The sequence below is a fragment of the Rutidosis leptorrhynchoides genome, chromosome 11 (genome assembly GCF_046630445.1).
Source record: "Rutidosis leptorrhynchoides isolate AG116_Rl617_1_P2 chromosome 11, CSIRO_AGI_Rlap_v1, whole genome shotgun sequence".
Classification (NCBI taxonomy): domain Eukaryota; kingdom Viridiplantae; phylum Streptophyta; class Magnoliopsida; order Asterales; family Asteraceae; genus Rutidosis; species Rutidosis leptorrhynchoides.
In genome coordinates this window covers 61,522,859-61,543,383 of record NC_092343.1, presented here as the reverse complement: position 1 = coordinate 61,543,383, position 20,525 = coordinate 61,522,859, and the positions used below count along the sequence as shown (strand labels likewise).

General features: G+C 34.5%; 1 protein-coding gene across 1 annotated transcript; it reads right to left on the bottom strand.

The window, feature by feature from the left end:
* Positions 1–7,835: 7,835 nt before the first annotated feature.
* On the bottom strand, positions 7,836–19,791 carry LOC139875330 (2-methyl-6-phytyl-1,4-hydroquinone methyltransferase, chloroplastic-like). Its single transcript, XM_071862671.1, has 4 exons — positions 18,932–19,791; positions 12,457–12,465; positions 9,201–9,498; positions 7,836–8,211 (listed from the first exon to the last, which is right to left on the bottom strand). Coding segments are annotated over exons 1-3 (567 nt in total). The 5' UTR covers positions 19,489–19,791; the 3' UTR covers positions 7,836–8,211; positions 9,201–9,497.
* Positions 19,792–20,525: the final 734 nt, after the last annotated feature.

Here is a 20,525-nt window from a genome sequence, read left to right as displayed (position 1 = left end):
ATTTTAACTTTTAAGATTTACTTTTAATAAAAATACAAACTACTTTTCTTATTTTAACTTTTAAGATTTACTTTTAATAAAAATACAAACTACTTTTTCTTATTTTAACTTTTAAGATTTACTTTTAATAAAAATACAAACTACTTTTTCTTATTTTAACTTTTAAGATTTACTTTTAATAAAAATACAAACTACTTTTTCTTATTTTAACTTTTAAGATTTACTTTTAAGAATAAACATTAGTATGCATGAAATAAATAATGATTAATTGCATAAGTAATCATAAATGTTAGATAACATATAAAGACCCCATCGTATTCGTATTGATCGGAATTAATCTCGACCCATGGTACCGTGTTGTCAAATGACGTGTTGCGTACATAAAGTACCGTGTTGTCAAATGACGTGTTGCGTACAATCATGAGGTCTTATTAACATAAATATAAATGTTAGTGAAGTTAATAAGAGTTAGATTACAGAAAATATAATCCAGGCAGTATAACCGACCATATATAACTTAAATAACATAAATATAAATGTTAGTGAAGTTAATAAAAGTTAGATTACAGAAATATAATTCAGGCGGTATAACCGACCATATATAACTTAAATAACATAAATATAAATGTTAGTGAAGTTAATAAAAGTTAGATAATTTCTTACCTTGATTAGTGACGTGTGCTTGCTTAGATAAACCTTGATTATACGGAGCACTTCGTGCTGATAACGTATTATATTTCAGTAGGCTTATAACTACCTTTAGTGGCCTGGTTCAATATATTCAAATTGAAAGAACCAATAAAAGAGAGATGTGTTGTAGAAGATATAGGAGAGAAAGAAGTTGAAGAGGTGTGATGTATTTAATGTATATGTGTGTTTTTGTAACTTACATTATGCACATATATATAGTACAAATTTTACTATCCATATTTGATTAATTACCATCCATATTTAACTACTAAATTTACAACACTAATTATAATTTCATAACCACAAAAAACGAAAACCCTTATATCAAGGAGCAGAATGAATGTTTCCTAGCACCTTCAACGTGTACTAAGGTGACGACCAAGCAAGCTCATCTCAATAATGGTATAGGAAAATATACGCACAATCCATAAATTTCTTCGATCTGAACCCACACAGTATTATTAGCCCCACAATGTAGAAAAGACGGGCAACAAAATTAGCATGGTAAATTGGTAATCAATTAATAATGAATGTGTTTCCAGCTAATAGAATAAGTTCTTCAATGTTAATGACATAACTCAAATTATACAACAGTTGAGAAAGATTTGATGTTTAACTAGACCTCAACCTATGATTACATATATACCATGTATTCGTATTCATATTCATATTCAACATATGCTTATTCGTATGTGTATTTGTATTCGTATTCATATTAATATGGTAACGTTTACATTTACATATTGGAAAAATTGTTTGAAAATGTATTGAACTTTCACTAAATTTCTATTGTATGCATCCAACTTTCAAGTATCCTATTGTATGCATTCAACTATTTTAATTGTTCTATTGTATGTATTAAGTAACTTGTAGAGAAGGTATCAGGTAATGTTTAGAAAAAATTCGTAGTTGGTCCCTGAACTTAACGTCCGTTAAATTTTCCCGTTAATTCTTATATAATCCTACCATTCCCTTCATCTTTTTCGAAAAGATCTTCATCTTCAAGAATACCTTCTATCTTCAATTTTCTCCACTCACATCTTCATCACCAATAAAATAAAAACATTACTTAAATACACATTACTCTTATATTCACATCTTCTAAACAATGCACAAATTAGGGTAAAATGCACAAATTAGGGCAAAATGCAAAAAAGCACATATTAAGGCACAAATCTGACCACCTCTTTAAGATCTATCATCTCAACCAATTAAAATACTCACACATGCGCTGTTATGTTTGAGCTGTAGAGCTAATTTGATGCCTAAACCATACGCCATGGTTAAAAGAAATCTAGCATGGGTGGATCTACATATTAAGTGTTAAGTGTCAAGTTGTCAACCAAGCCAAATTGCTTATGCTTTGCTGGTTTGGTCAGTTTCGGCCTAACCCTGCATACACCTAGGTATGTATTAGGTTCGTTAAAAGAGATATTATTATTTATAAGTTGGGTTGTCACATTGTAAAGTGTCGACTAGCACCTGACTGGTACAAACCCATTGATATAATCAAGTGACTTTGTTTTGTTTGGTTATGGAACCCAAGGATTGGAAACGTTGACTATACAAGACCTCTAATTTTATGGATTATAGTCTTCATGACGTTTGAAGTTTGGGTTGTTAAATTTTGTTATTTGGTTAAACTGGGCAACTTCAGTTGCAATTAAGTAGCAGTTGATGTGATAAAAGATCTGGAAATTTAAGATGAAAAATTTATCTGATGAAGAACGGATCTTAATTTAATCATATGTTGTGAGAAAAGTAATGAAAATGATGAAAATGAAAGGGAATTTTTTTTTTAAATGTATCGAACTTTCACCAAATTCCTATTGTATGCATTCAAGTTTCAGATATTCTATTGTATGCATTCAACTATCTAAATTGTTCTATTATACGCATTGTGTAACTTGTACATCAGGTATCAGGTAAATATATATAAATAATTACTAAAATAGTCCTTATAATTTGCATCATTCTTTTATTTGGTCCCTAAACTCATATCATCTTTATCATCATCATCATCTCCACCTTTCTAAATTCATCATCTCTACCAGATCTGCATTTCATTTCATCTCATCTTTATCATCATCAAATATTAGCTTATGTACCAAAAACCCTTTTACAACATCATCTTCGTTCTTCATTTTCATAAACAAAATTTAGGTGTTTCTTATATTCTAAATCAAACACCTAATTGAACTTAGATCCTTGTTCCCAATTATTAACCTAAGCTTCGTGCGTGATCATTCATATTCAATTAACAAGCTCGAATTCATAGAGTTTCAACTCGTGTTCATCAATATGCAAAAAACTCAAAGCGTTTTGATCTGTGGAACAATTCGGAATCATTTGGCAAAAAGTAAAATTGTAAAGTTGTTCACAGTTATTGTGTGAACATTTTCGCAAAATTTCAGTTTCTATCTCTCTGATTTGAGCATCAATTCGCCAGTCAAAGTTCGTGGTAAAAAGTCAACTATTTTTTCATGAATCAAATTCGAGTGCTATGAGATGTTTCAGGTTATGATAATGATTTTCGAGCATTAGTTGATGATTTTGCACAACTTTGATGTTGATTTCAGATTCAGAAAACGTTCAGATTTCAAAATCGATTTTGATGAGATTATTAATTTATGTTAATGATTTTGTGATTTATGTTTAATCGTTCAAATCTGAGTTATGGTTACAAATATGTGCTTTATGATTTATGTTAATCGAGGGTGTGGATCTGAGTTTATAGTTGCAAAAGTGTGGATCTCAGATTTGAATATGGGTTGTTAACTGTAGGTATAAAGGGTGAGTTATGGTATATAACTATATAATCCTCGAGTATGGATTATGACTCTTAACTATTTACTTGTGGAATAATTCCCATCCAAGCAGATGATCCAGACTAAAGGTAATTATAATTCCACACATAGAAATTACGTGTTTTTACTTGACACCCATCTTCAATGGGTGTAGCTTTCATGTATGGCACTCTATATTATTTTTACAGAAAACAAATATGTAAATATGAATCTTTGAATATTATTGTGTTTACTTAATTTTGAATAATGGGTGATGATGAATAAATGATGAAGACGAAGATGACGATGAATGGATGAAGATGAGGAACCAATGACATCAAAAATAAGCATAAATGACTAACATGTAATAGCTTACAAACATGAGGGACTAGTGATGTAATTTTTTCTAGAAATGAAATTGAGTTGACCTGAAGTTTACCTGTTATCACATGTTAAATATATACTACCTGTTATCACATGTTAAATATATACAATAGTACAATTTAAAAAGTTGAATGCATACAATAGGAGATCTGAAAGTTGGATGCATACAATAGAAATTTGTTGAAAGTTCGATGCATTTTCAAACAATTTTTTCCCAAAATGAAAAGAAGGTGAAAATAAGGTTTTTGAAGATGATTTAAATCGGAATTTAGGTTTTAGATTTTTTGTTAGTAAGAAGTTGATTTTATGATTGTTGATAGAATCTTCGAAAAAATTTGAATAAAAAAATATGAAAATGAAAGAAGGTGAAGAAGGTTAGAAGATGAAAGAAGGTGAAGAATGACCAACGATGTAATTTTGTTTTAAAAAAAACAAATGATGCAATATCTTACAAACATGAGAGACCAATTATGTAATTTTGAAATTGAAGTGACCTGGAAGTTACCTATTATAATAGGATAAATACATACAATAGAAAATTTTAAATAGTTAAATGTATACAATAAAATATCTGAAAATTGAATAGATACAATAGAAATTTGGTGAAACTTCAATACATTTTCAAATAATTTTCCGTTACATATTATCAACTAACCCTTTCTTCAAGTCCTCTCCAAAGTGAGTGACATAACTACTGGGCATCTAAGTGACATCAGCACCTCCAAAGTGAATGACATAATAGCATGACACAAGTTTCCAACTTCAATCAAGACCACAAAAAGGTCTAGGCCTTGTAGTTTATAGCAAGATATTAGTATATTACACAAAGTACATGTAGCAATCTCAGCCCAATTACTGATGAATGGGCTGATATATGATTATGTGGTATGGTGGGCTCCTAACAGTATGAAAACGGTACATCATGAATCAAGTAGAACGGGTCAAACAAGCAAAAAGTCCCCCACGATCCAACGTGTGTATTAATTATCTAATTGCAAAAAGTTGCATTATAATGGTAAACTTTCATCATACTTAAAATGCTAACTGTATTGAAACATGATGGAATAACAGTTTGTAATTCAACCTAACTTGACCCATTTCAATCCAAACCCATTTTGACCCGTACCCAACCCTTTAATTTTGACACCTCTACAACAAGCATCACAAAATGAACAAAACAAGCAAACAAAATATGGCAATGGCAATTTACATCATTACATGTTCATATATTTACTAATAAAACTTCATAGCATTACAACAATTAACTTTAACAAATTACTAATAATTAGGTATTAAGTTCAATAACAAAACTAACCAGAATATAATAGAGATCACTCCTCATCATCATAACTAAAAATCCAGCAAATCACTACCTCTAACAACCCTAACTCCAATACTACTACACTTATTATTATCCAATTTCCACAATTCAACACCACCAACACATTTCCCCCAAATCAAAACCCTAGAAATCAAATCACTCCCATTCTTCTTCAAATCATCATCACAACCAGTTCTAACTAAAATTCTCGCATCTCGAAACGCAGGCAAACACTTATCTTCAGCAAATTTACGACAATTTAATCTCGCAGTATCCAAACACTCTTTCATTACTCGTTCTTCACATTCTTCCCGTTCAATTGAGTCTCGTTTACTTCCGCCGCCGCGTGCTAGGGTTTTCCACCACGGCGGTGCACAGTTTTTTGTTGCGCTGACGGAACAGCCGATTCGAGCTCCGGATTCGCATTGTTGGATGATGTTTGATTCGCATGATTCGTATGCCGATGCAAATGATTTAGGGTTTTGGAAACCAAGAGTTGGGGAATTGTCTGGTCCGGCGGGTATGGGATGACGGAGGAGTGGAATTGGGTGGTCGAATTTGATTAGGGTTACTTCCGGCGAGTAATCGTTAGGGTTTATCGACATTTTTGGTTTAATTTGGTGTTATTTTTTCCGTAAAATTGTAAAATTTTGTAATGCAATATTTTCAGTTACAGGTCTTAATTATTACAAAAATGTCATTTAGGTTCTTTAGGTCTTGAAAATTTACCAAAAAAGTCATTTTGCATTTTAGAAAATTTTCTACGAAGACTATAAGAGTTGTTAACGTGTATAAAGTTGTTATATAAAATGGTTATGGTTATATGTTAACTTTAAAGTGGCGATATTTGAATTTTAAAACTTTTATTAAGCATGTTAAATACAACATGATTGTCGTTAGAAAATTCACATAACAGAAATTGTTTTTGAAATAATAAACCGGTTTTACAAATAATGATAAATTCACTTTCGACCACAAAAGAGTCGCCATAGAATTTGATGGATTCATTTAAGTCGGTTTCAACTCTTAAAAAATTAACCACCGCCAACAATTTATACATAAAGCTATTAGCGACAGTGAATAGCTCGACCTAATTGGTCGGGTTACTATTGATTCCCCTATTTTTTTTTTCTTAATTTTTTTTAACGAACTTTAGTTTCTTCATAATTAGTATATCTTTTTCTTTTTAACAAACTTTAGGATCTCCACAATTAGTATATATACAAAACTTGAATTAGGCAACACTAAATCAACGCAATATATATTTATAAGAAAAGATGGGGTGCTAAACGATCTTTATTTTTTATATTTGTGTTTTATGGAAATTGACTTTCGTTTAAGCGTTATTTTTTTGTGTAACTATTTTTAACAACTTAATTATGTGAGTTTAATTTGTTAAATTACACACGATTAAACTATGCAAATTTATTTTTGTAATATTTGTGCAGCGGAGCGCGCTAACCATTCTTTTTGTTGTTATCACCGCTCCGATTTGTATAATGTTTATTCACTTTCGAACCAAACTCACCCTTAACAAATTTTGTAGTTTCATTTTATATCAAAACAAAGCTAAATAATCTCGTTATCAAAAGTATATGAAAGATATAAAGACACCAATGTATTTGTAGCTTCGTCTTCCACTGACAGGGTCTTCAATCCAATGACAAGCAATAAAAGGCAAGAAGTACAATACAACAGTGAAAATATGATAAGGGTTACGAGACCAAAACCCAACCAAGTTGTGCAGTCGCCCATGCAACAACAATAATCATGTTCGTATAACTGTTGTTATGATGTGTGCATTAACTGTCCGAACTGACTCGTGAATTTCTCAAAATTAAAAGCGTATAAAGTGGATGTTACAAACGTGAAAAATGGAAGAAACTATTGAGATTGTGTTGTCGTTATGACCGTCAAAGCTTTTGATATTATTATACTAGTTTCACGTTAATAACATCCACTTTATAACCTCTTTAATATGAAAACTTTACGAGTCAGTTTGGACAACTAATGCACATATCATAACAATAGTTATACGAGCATGATTATTGTTACCATGGGCTATTGCACAACTTGGTTGGGTTTTGATCTCATAACCCTTCATGTTTTCACTGCCAGCGTATTGTACTTCTTGTCTCTTATTAGCCTGTTATAGGTGTGAAGATCATGTCAGCGATGTTAGCGACTTTAGTGTCATCTAACAACCATTTTAGGTAATTATATTTACTTGAAAGTAAAAGTTATATAGTTATACTTAACAATGGTTTTAGATATTAAAGTCTTTTACTTTATTGTATTAACGATAAGTAAAGTATAAAGTATAACCTGTCTATCCATTTATTTACAAGTACAAAAGTCGGAAAAAAGAAGTGAGAGCATTGATGAAGATAATACAAGCGTTGATTTAAAAGGTTGTATATTAATGGCCAGTGTAAAAAAGTTGAAAAACTAGAAGTCTGTTTACTTTTCACTTAATGATTTCTTAATTCAATAAATAAAATTGTTGTTTCTTTGTCAATTAATCTGTCACTTATTCTGAATTTTGGTCTATTTCTAGGAGATATGGAATCAGACACTCCTTCCCAAACAGAAGCAAATGGAAACATGACACATAATACAGAAAAAAGTAAACAGTCGTCAAGTGACCTCCACATACATCATTAATAACTTCTTTATTGATCAACACAAATTCTACAGAACCGCAACACATTTGCTGTAGATCGAAAGGGTCCATGATAGAAGGGCTTACATATCTAAAGTTTACGATTACAATTTAAACATTAAAGCCGGACGTAAAGACCAAACAACATTGCACGCAAACAAACAAAAAAAGTGTCTTAAAACAGTCTGCGCCAAACACAGGGATTTAATCTCTTAAATGGGTTGACCTTTTGGTACAGCCTGGTCCTTGAGCCACATATAAACAGGAACCAGTACATAATAGACTCCAGCCGTTGCACCAAGCAGGAAGCGTATTAGGAACACAAATGGATTTACAGGCTTCTCTACGTCCTCTACTTTAGGACCAAGCTGCAAAACATATTTTACAAAAATGATAGTTTAAAAATTAAAGAACTCATACAACAAATAATTTAATAGCTAGGTGAGAAAGGTGTATCGTAGGTCAAGTTAAAATGGGTTGGGTCGACCCGCCAACACTTGTGTATTAAATATGAATAGACATAGTATTAGAGAAATAACGATTGAATCATTTAATAAAACAAAATAGGGTGTTTGCGTAGCTTATTTTTATCGTGTGTGTAATCATAGATAAATATAATGAACCAGCCTGCTAGAAGTAAATATATATATTGGGCTAGTGAGAAGCGTATTTTTGACGCATTAATAGTTGATGCAAAAGCATCAACTGTTTAATACAGACACCTACCTAAACCTAAGGTTGCAAACGACCGTTGCAGCGGTTTGGTGACTAGCCGTCTTGTTTAGCCCAAAAACATCTAATTAGTCGGTCAACGCTAAAATTCGGGGCAAATTCATGAAAAGTCGGGTCAAAGCCAGTCAACGTCGGTCAAATTTTGAATTTTTGTCTAGCCTTATTCTAGTGTAAACAAAAATCACAATCACTTTGAAAAGTTAGTACTTCTTATAGTATTCCTGAAAGATGAATTAATAAATACACTATAACTATAGAAAACATTATAAAAAACCTATATATTATTCAAACTAACATCACATTATCTTATTTGTAAATCATTTATTTTAAAAATATTTATGTTTACAATATTTATTTTAAAAATATTCATGTTTGAAATATTTATATTTAATATATATATATTTAAAAGTCAGCGTCCGTCTCGACCCTCCGTCTCGACCCTGTCTCGACCTACTCAACCTTTCAAGGTCTGACCGAATCGTCTCCGTCTAACTCCTTTTTCAACCTTGCCTACACATGTTTGACCAATCACCCAACCTAACAATTTTACCGCTTCTACATAAAAGTCATCAACCAGCGAAGTTGCACACGTATGGTTAATATTTTAAAGAGAAAAAGACTTTACCTGCAACGGTGAATCGCCAGAGGCCGTTTTGACACCGGTAACAGAGCAACCCATAATTAGTCCATGGCGACGAACACCACGATACCATTTCGGGCCGATCCTCTTAATCTGCACATCTTTAAATCCCGCTTTTTCAAACCAGTCAATGTACTCTTCCTCTTTCGGAAACAGCATCCACATGTCTGCAAAGAAACGGGACAACCAAAACGTAGGATAAACAGGACCGATTAAACAAGCCTTCCCTCCTTTCTTTAAAACCCTGTATGCTTCTTTTATGCCTCGTTGTGGGTCCGGCCATGTGATGACCCAGAAATTTCGACTAAATTTAAACTTAATCTTTGTATGATTAACATTTCCGACACGATAAGCAAAGTCTGTAAAACTGAATCTCAAAATTTTTGAATTACTTTTATATATTTAAATACCCTTCGGTTGTTTTCGACGATTCGCGAACAATTATATGTAAATAGATACATATATACTATAACATGAAAAGGTAACAATGTATTAATTGTTTGATACCGTACATTAAACTTATTGGTTTAAATATCTATTTGAATGTATATGATAAGTTGAAATATTTATTATTAAAATTTATTTATAAATAACTTCCAATGTGTATTTAAAAACTGATTTATGTATATTAAAAAGATATATACATATATATAATAAACGATAGTAACATTCGTTTATTGATTCAATTGATATTTAGATAAGTTAACTAAAGCGTTTAAGATGAACCAGTTAAACACTAATTTGTTACAGTGTTTTCAAATTGCCACATTACTCAAAATGCTACAGTGTTTTCAAAAATCACTATTTGCTACAGTGAAATTGACTTTGCTACAGTGAATTGCTACAGTAAAATTTGACTTTGCTACAGTAACTTTGCTACAGTAAAACGCTATTATAAAAATGTATTTTAACAAATAGCGAGACGATGATTTATAGAAGTAAATGACCAAAACACTCGAAAGTTTAAGATACACTTTGAGTGATATAATTAAGGGATAATTTAAGGCTATTGATAAGGCTAAAAAGGAACATATATTTCATAGCATTATCCTCCAAGAAAGACGGGATTTTAGTTGTAATTGTTCCATATTCAAGTAATATTCGTTTATATTTAATAAGTGCGAAGACAAAAGGCGAAAACGAAGAATTGAAGACGGAAAGGTCCAAAATGCTCAAATGTACAAGATACAATTAAAAAGGTTCAAATTATTGATGAAGAACGTCTAAAAATGACAAGAGTACAAGTTGCGGAACGCAAAGTACACGATATAAAATAGTACGCAAGGACGTCTGAAAATCCGGAACCGGGACCCGAGTCAAGAAGAAACGCCCGACGCAACGGACCAAAAATATCTAGTCTACTATGCACAAGAATAAAATATAATATATAAATAATTATATTAATTATTTATATATTTATATTTATTTTATATTATGTCGACAAGCTAGGAGCCAAAACAATGTGAGCTGTCCCTGGTCCTCATGCGAGTCGCATGGCCAGAAGGCCATTTCCATGCGAGTCGCATGACTCCAGATTTCAGGCCAGGTTCTATAAATTGCAACATTTTCTGCCGAGTAAAGAAAGAAAAAAAAAACACACACATACATATTACTCCGTATTTATTTTATTTATTATTTATATTATTATTATTATTATTATTATTAATAAGATTATTATTAATCTTATTTTTTTTTTATTATTAGTGTTATTATTTTTGCGATACAAAAATAATAATGTACATCAAATATTACGACGGAGTGCTGTCCAAGTAATTTTCAAAATGAGTTTTCGAGCAAGCTAGAGCTAAGGAAATTATGGGTTATTGCCAAGGAGGTTATGGGTAATGTTCGGGGGTATTTTTTGTGAATCAAACCTCGTGTTTATCATCTCCGATGCGTCTACGTGCTTTCCTGCAATATTGTATATCAATATTAAACAGTGAGTTTCATAAGATCCCTTTTACTCTCTACATTTTTGGGCTGAGAATACATGCAAATGCTTTATTAACTGATTTACAATATATATATGCGTGAGTTTCATATGATCCCTTTTTCAAATTATATTTTTGGGCTGAGAATATATGCGCAGTTTTATAAACTGTTTTACTAAATGGATACAAATACTAAAACTGATTTTGTGTGAGTTTCATATGATCCCTTTTTCAAATTATATTTTTGGGCTGAGAATACATGCGCAGTTTTATAAACTGTTTTACTAAATGGATACAAATACTAAAACTGATTTTGTGTGAGTTTCATATGATCCCTTTTACTCTCTACATTTTTGGGCTGAGAATACATGCAAATGCTTTATTAACTGATTTACAATATATATATGCGTGAGTTTCATTGATCCCTTTTTAATTGCTTTTGCAATATATATTTTTGGGCTGAGAATACATGCACTTTATTTTAAACGCAATGGATACAAGTACATACTAAATTCTACACTGAGTTTGAACCGAAAATCCCTTAGCTTTGGTAACTGTTAACTGCCAGTTATAAGAACTGGTGGGCGCGAGTAGTAGTATATGGATCCATAGGGCTTGACATCCCCGTCCGAGCTAGAGCGCTAGCCTTTTAACGGACGTATGCTATTTGATAAGCGTACACGTTGGTTTGCGTGTATTATTAAGATGATTATACAAAGGGTACAAATTATATATACGTTAAAGTTTAGTTACCAGGGTGCTCAACTTTGTAGAACCGATTGATAAACGTTTCGGATGAAACAACTGAAATCTTGTGATCCACCTTTTATGTAAAACCTATTGATAAACGTTTTGAATAAAACAACTGAACTTTTGTAATCCACATTGATATACGGATTATGTGTAATATTAAAACTATGAACTCACCAACCTTTGTGTTGACACTTGAAGTATGTTTATTCTCAGGATTCTAGAAGTCTTCCGCTGTTTGCTTATACGTGATACAAGATATGTGCTTGGAGTCATACATGCTATATACAAGAAACTTGCATTCACCAAACCATTACCATGTATCTTATTTTGACTGTATTGTCAACAGATGTATTATTGTAAACCATTTAAATGGTGATTGTCTATACGTAGAAATCATCAGATATTAAAAACCTGGAATTTATATATTCATTTATGAAATACCTTTTCAAACGAATACAATGTTACAAAATGTATCACATAGAGGTCAAATACCTCGCAATGAAATCAATGAATGACGTGTTCGTCCATATGGATTTGGAGCGATCGTCACAGGCCAGTACTCAATGCTGGAAAGAAACGGTCATAAACCCCGTAAGTAGACAAAATTATGGTCATATAAATGTATTTTTACACATAACGTAACAGAACGACACTTGAGATTAATTTTAAAATGCATATTAAAATAACTATACATAGAGAAAGAGACGTGTACATATTCATAACCCTGCATATAGTTTTCTCACAGTATTAACAGAGATAAGAAAGATATTGTATTGAACTTGTATGTTCTGTGTGTATATTATCAGTACATAAGCCTCCATTATATAGGAGTAACAATTACATAATATATCCCTACACTATAGCAATAACATAGCCTTATACAATTATATTTGTCTAATATTCCCCCGCAAGCTAAGGGCGGGAAACGACATGTAGCTTGGATCGTAACAGGTGAAATCTTTGTGAGGACAGCGGCGTGGTGAAGATATCTGCAATCTGATCATCAGTAGTTATAAACTGAACTGAAAGTTTTTGTTGAGCAACTCTTTCTCGAACAAAGTGAAAATCAACTTCTACATGTTTTGTACGTGCATGAAAGACTGGGTTAGCTGAAAGATACGTAGCACCAAGGTTATCACACCATAAGGTAGGAACCGATTTAACAGGAACACGAAGTTCACGTAATAGATCTTGAAGCCATGTTAGTTCCGCAACTGTTTGTCTAATATTCCCCCGCAAGCTAAGGGCGGGAAACGACATGTAGCTTGGATCGTAACAGGTGAAATCTTTGTGAGGACAGCGGCGTGGTGAAGATATCTGCAATCTGATCATCAGTAGTTATAAACTGAACTGAAAGTTTTTGATGAGCAACTCTTTCTCGAACAAAGTGAAAATCAACTTCTACATGTTTTGTACGTGCATGAAAGACTGGGTTAGCTGAAAGATACGTAGCACCAAGGTTATCACACCATAAGGTAGGAACCGATTTAACAGGAACACGAAGTTCACGTAATAGATCTTGAAGCCATGTTAGTTCCGCAACTGTGTCGGCTAGGGCCTTGTATTCAGATTCTGTTGAGGATCGAGAGACAGTCTTTTGTTTTCGTGCAGACCATGATACTAGATTTGAACCTAGATATATAGCATATCCTCCCGTGGATCGACGGTCATCTGGACAACCTGCCCAGTCAGCATCAGAGAAGCTAGTCAGCGAGTTGTATGTTGAATCAGTGTAGGCATGAAGCACTGTTCCGGAGTTGTGAATAAAACGTAACCCATAATTGGCAGTACCCTGTAAGTAACGGAGAATTCGTTTAACTGCTGACGAATGATTTATCGTGGGACAATGCATATACTGACAGACTTTGTTGACTGCGAAAGTGATGTCCGGTCGAGACAATGTAACGTACTGAAGAGCACCGACAATTTTACGGTATTGAACGGGGTTGTCAAATGTGGCACTATCACCAAGAGCAAGGTTTGCGTTGGTTGTCATCGGAGATGAAACTGGCTTAGCATTAGATAAGTCAGCACGTTCCAAAAGTTCATGGATGTATTTGCGTTGTGATAGAATCATGTCGTGACCATTCCTTGTGACTTCAACCCCCAGAAAATAAGACAAGTTACCCATATCTTTAACAGCAAATGAGCGGCTAAGACTTAGTTCCACCCTATCTATTTCCTTTGCATCGTTCCCTGTTAAAATAATATCATCAACATACACAAGCATGTATAGACGAGTGTTCCCATTAGAGTAGATAAACAGGGAAGTATCCGTTTTCGATCCATGAAATCCAAGAGATTGAAGTGCCGTAGAGAGTCGATGAAACCATGCTCTAGGTGCTTGCTTTAATCCATATAAGGCTTTGTGAAGGAGGCACACATGATTTGGTTTAGCTGAATTGACAAATCCCGGTGGTTGTTGTAGATAAACAGTTTCTTGCAGATCACCATGTAAAAAGGCATTTTGTACATCAAGTTACCTGAGTGACCATTTCTGAGACACGACCAAAGAGAGAACAACACGAATGGTTGTTGATTTTACAACTGGGCTAAATGTTTCCTGATAGTCGATGCCTGGTTGTTGTCGAAACCCTTTGGCAACTAAACGTGCTTTGTAGCGTTGTACTGCCCCTGTTTGATCCCGTTTTAATTTGTATACCCACTTGCAATCAACCACATTTGAGTTTGGAACACGGGGTACTAGTGACCAAGTACCATTTCGTACCAACACTGAATACTCTTCGGTCATGGCTTTACGCCATTGAGGATCCTTGTTAGCAATGGTAAAGTTCTTTGGTTCAGTTTCAGACAAGGGACCTCTTGTGTGATAGGAGTTGGCATTAAGTTGGTGGATTTGTTTAGGATTGGGGCGAAGATTAGCTGGTCGAGAACGAGGAGTATTAGTAGTATTGATGGAAGGGGTCGTATTAGTAGTATGAGGTAGCAGGTTGTGACTTTGCTGAGGTGGTGATGAGGAGGGTTTTGAGCGACGATATGTGTGAATGATAGGTGGTTTGACCGTGCCGTGTCCAAGCGGTGGAGTGGTGGTATTTTTTGGTTCTGGTTGGACACACCGAGTCTTAGGAGCTATGGAAGATGAATCTTTAGGTTGTGAGGATGGATGTGGATATTTAGAGATGTAGGGATTTACTGGATGTGTAGGAGTGGTTGTATCAGATTGTTTAAAAGGGAAGGATTGTTCATTGAAGCGAACATGACGGGCTACATAAATATGATCCGACTTGGGGTCGAAACATCGATAGCCATGATGGGCGGTACTGTAACCAAGAAATACACAAGGTGTTGATCGAAAATCCATTTTGTGATTATTGTATGAACGAAGATGGGGGTAGCATTGGCACCCAAAAACCCGAAGAAATGAAAAATCGGGTTTATGTTTGAACACATGTTCAAAGGGTGAGGTTGTTGAGTTTGTTCTGGATGGCATTCGATTGATAAGATACACTGCAGTGCCAAAAGCAAAATGCCAAAAACGTTGTGGTACATGTGATTGAGCGAGTAAAGTAAGACCGGTTTCAACAACATGTCGATGTCGTCTTTCAACCAAACCATTTTGTTCACTTGTATGAGGACAGGAAAGGCGATGATTGATGCCTAGTGGAGAAAAGAATTGAGAGAGATTTCTAAATTCACCTCCCCAATCAGTTTGGACAGATTTGAGTTTGGTCTGAAATTGTCGTTCAACCATTGCCACAAAGTGCTTAAAGGTGGCGTAAACATCAGATTTGAGTTTTAATGGGAAAAACCACATAAATCGTGAAAAGTGATCAACACACAACAAAAAGTATTTGTGACCATCAAAGGAGGTAACAGGCGCAGGTCCCCATACATCACAAAAGACTAAATCCAAAATGTGCGAGCTTTTATAAGTAGATGGTAATAGATGTAGTTTAGAGGATTTTCCAATATTACAAGAATTACAAAAGGTGGTTGTATACTTATTTTGTAAAGGCAACTGGTATTTGGATAACATGGACTTCAAAAGTTGTGGATGTGGATGCCCGAGTCTTTGATGCCAGGTAATTGAAGATGCATGGGTAGTGGAGAATGCTACTTTGTGAACAGGTGAAGACTGTGGAAGATGGAATGAGTAAAGACCACCATTACTTGGGCCCGTGAGGAGGGTATTGTGTGTAATCTTGTCCTTCACAGCAAAGAAAGTTGAGTGAAATTCAAAATACACATTGTTATCAAGACAAAACTTTTTGTACAGAAAGTAGTTTATGTTTGATTTCAGGAACATGAAGTATGTCTTTAAGGGAAAAGGTTTTATTTGGAGACGAAAATTGTGACGAACAAACATGAAGAATGGGTAAACCCTTACCATTGCCAACATGAAGATTGTCCTCACCGTAGTAGACCTCGGAGTTGCCAAAGTTGGATTGGTCTGGAGTAACATGGTGACTAGAGCCTGTGTCTGGGATCCAAGAGGTTGACGCTTGTGAGCGATAGTCTGTAAAGTTGGCCGAAGGTGACTGTCGTCTCATAGTAGCAGTGTTACAATTAGGGTATTGAGATGGGATGTGCCCAATCCCACACCTGTTGCATGTGCCAAAAACTGTGTTTTGATTAGAAGCCCAGTTAAATGAATTTCGATTACCTGCTTGATTTCTGTTGTTAAAGTTGCCTCGTCCACGCCTGTAATCACGTCCACGACCACGGTTATTGCTAGATCGGTTAGTGTACATGGCTTGTGCAGCCGGTGTATGGGCAGGTTGAGCTTGGAGTCCAAGTTGAGATAAAAGCAGTTGTATGGCTTGAAGTTGATCTGTTTGTGAAGCGGGCAAGAAATTATTAGAAGCTGTTGAATTGCGACTTTGTGTGCTAGTCGTGAATGCTTGAGCTGAAGGAATGTCGGGTACAGATTTCTTGATCATGTAGTCGTGGTCTGATAGCAGGCCATGAAGATCTACAAAGGTAGGGGGCTTTTCGCGGCCCAGAAGGCTTGATTTTAAACCGTTATATTCCTCTCGTAGTCCTGATATAACTAGAATCACCAGATCTTTTTCTTTCATTTTTTCGCCTATGTTAGCGAGCGCAACATCGTATTCTTGAGTCCTAGTTAGGTATTCTGCGGTTGTTTCATCTGGCTTCATTTGTAGTCTGAGAAGCTGGGTTTTCAAAGTGTATTCCCGAGAGGAAGTGTGAGGAGCGTAGGCACGCTCAAGGAACAACCATAGATCACGAGACGTTAGTCCTTGAACATGTTGAAATGATGCTTCGGATATGGTAGAAATGAGGAGCATTCGTATATGAGCATCATTAGAGACCCAATTAATGTAATTGGGGTTTTGTAGTTGGAGACTGTGTTTCTTCATCTTTTTCTGGTGATTGGACCGAGGATGGGACATTTTTAGGTGGACAAGGGATTGTGCCATCAATATAGTCAAACAATTTGTTGGTGACGAAGAACGGTTGAACCATTGTCTTCCAGTAACCATAGTTCGTGGGAGATAAGGTGAAACCAAATTTGTGAGAGTTATGTGCGGCTTTCTCTGTTGTAGTAAAGGTAGCTAATAGTGCCATTTTCAGAAATATAGAAAAGAAAAAAGATACAGTAGATATACAGTAACAATATATTTTTTTTTTCTTCGTTTTTTTTTTTCGTGTTTTTTTTTTTTTTTTGTTTTTTTGTTGTTGCTGAAAAGGAATTAAGTAAAAATAATATATATATATAATAGATAAGATAAGAGGGAGTAGGTAAGGTAATATAAAAGAAGGATGAAGTTAAACTTCAATGTGTTCTTTTACTCTTGCTCGTTCCCAACACAGTAAACAAAAAAAGAGCAAAACCAACGATGAATAGTTTCTGCCGGCGGTGAATAGTGGCGGCCGGTGGCGGCAGACGGCGGTTATGTGTCGGAACAAGCTGAAAATTTCAGGGTTTGTTCGGATTTTGATTCAGAAGCTATTGGCGTTGGCGGTTTTTCCTGATTTTGGTTGGATCGTGCTAAATCGAAAAAGAAAATTAAAAAAGGTTCCGGCGACTTGGCGGCGCGTGGCGGCGCGTTTGATGGCGGTTTTGGCTGAAAATTTCAGTGCTTGCTCGGAATTAAAATCCGAATGTAGTTGTGTTGGCGATTTTTGTTGATTTGGGCTAGAGCCGTTTTGTTGATTTGGCTTTCTCTGATTTGGGTTGACCGAATTTAGTTGTTATGACTTGAAAAACTCGTTTCTGATGTGAACGTTCCGACAACGCTGCATTCACAGAGCATACTTTAAGTTTTAAAGGTCAGTTTTTTTTTTTTTTTTGGAACTTCTGCCGGAATAGTAGCTGCCGGAATTGTTACCGGAATAGTGGCTGCCGGAATAGTGGCTGCCGGACTTAGGCCTTTACAGCTCTTGATACCATATTAACAGAGATAAGAAAGATATTGTATTGAACTTGTATGTTCTGTGTGTATATTATCAGTACATAAGCTTCCATTATATAGGAGTAACAATTACATAATATATCCCTACACTATAGCAATAACATAGCCTTATACAATTATATTTGTCTAATACACAGCAAGGTTTTTTTCACCTCATTCATCCAAATTTTATTACTTTTACCCTAAATACTCAGTAAAGCATAATCATAATCAGTTCACTTTCAAACCAATAATTGTAATTTCAGTTTTAACTTACATCTAAACTCCCCAATGAGAGTTTTGGCTAAACCAAAAGCCGATAAGCTCTTGATTATAAAGGCTTATGAGCTTATAAGCTTCAACTTATAGCTTATTTAAGCCCATAAACTCAAGTTATTAAGCTCATAAGCCATCCAAAATGAGCTTATTAGCTTTCCAAATTCCAATAAAACACTGGCATTTCTAATATCAAACCAATTAGGCACATTTGAGTAAAAATACATCAGAAAAGGAAACGGTCACGGGATAAAACAATTAGCCACATCTGAGTAAATATACTCTACCTCCCGGTTAACCCGAACAGGAAAAACCTCATATGATTACCCGGTTCAAATGAAATCAACACATAAAAACCAGAGTGTCAATATCAATATACCTTCCAGCCGACACATATCGATCCGCATAATCTGTTTCAAACGGTAGATCCTCAGCATCACCCTCAATAATCCTACATTCCTTCAATGGGGCCTTTTCTTTAGCTTTAGCAAGCTGATGAGGTGACTGATCCAAAATAGTCACATTTTTAGCATCAACATGTTTAACAATACCCAAAGTTGTAAACCCGGTCCCACCACCAACATCCACCACAATCGAATCCCGGTTATCAAGATCAGCCGGTTCGAGTGCATCATCTCTCATATCTTTAGTCCAATGACCAGGGTTTATCACATGATCATACACAATTGATAAAAACCTATAAAACCAAAATGCCTCTTTTTTATGCTGTATAAACCTAGGTTGTGAAGCTGGTCTAGGTACAGACACACTACATTTAGGTGAAATTAGGGTTTTGGAATTAAAGTTGCAATTTTTACTAACTAAATTGAGTTGGGTGTGATTGAAATTGGTTCCATGCAAACTTGACCTATTAAAGCTTAAACCTTTTGGGGTAAATGCAAGATGTTGAGCTCCATTCAGCATCAAATAAGACATTTTTCTTGAAAATTAACAAAAACCCTAATTGGGAATTTGTTAAAGACTGTGTTTTGAAGTTGAAATTGTTACATGCAAATTGGGGATTTTGTTATTAGGGATAAGAAAGATAGTAGTAGTACAGTACAGAAGCTTACCACATTACAAAAATTGCCAAATTAAGCAAATTGTTAGGTGATGAAAAACAAATTTGTGAATTGAGTGGGTATGAGATGGTATTTGGTGGGGATTGATATAGCTAAATTGGGAGAAAAATGGAGGTACACGTCACTTATTGAGTTATTGATTTACAGAGCAGGCTTAATCAATGGCTTAGCAACGGGCACGGTTGTAAATTTGTAATTCTATGGTGAACTTGTAATTGGTTAGGATATTACACGAGAAAATAATTTTTTTTTAAACAAACTCAACAAACTACACTATTCGTTCGAACAAAAGTTGTGTGGACTCTTCCTGACATTTTTTTCATAGAACGTTACGAGTGATTACGTATATTAGTCGAACAATCAAAGTTTTCGATCACTATCAAAGGCGGAGCTTTCATAGGGCAGGAGGGGCATTCGAAAATTTTAGTAGCTAGTGAAATTGTAGCCCTGTGAGTTTGGACATATGGGCTTTTAGATCAACTAAAACAAAGTCCGTACAAAGGGGATATGACTAAAATAGTAAATGCTCGCATAATTTGTGAATTGCCGCCGTTTTGATTAGGGTGATGATATATCCAACAATGATTTAGTTAAATTCACTCAAATTATGCATTGCTTGTTTGTACAGTATAATCTGTCAATGCATAGAATGAATGGATTTATTAAAATCTTTGTTGGTTACTATCACTGCCCTTTTATTTATATCTCCCCTCCATACTTACTCAAAATTAGTTGATTTTAAAGATTGAACATTCATAACTCAAAGAACTACAATTTTCATTTTAATTGTTACCTAAAGTTAAGAGCCACTGGTCCCGTAGAGGCCCTGTCCTCTTGAGGATATCACCAACTTACTCAAAATTAAATTATTCACATAAATCATTTGGTATC

Coding starts and splice junctions, on each gene's coding strand:
- LOC139875330 (XM_071862671.1), bottom strand. CDS start 19,488: ATGTCTTATTTGATGCTGAATGGAGCTCAACATCTTGCATTTACCCCA.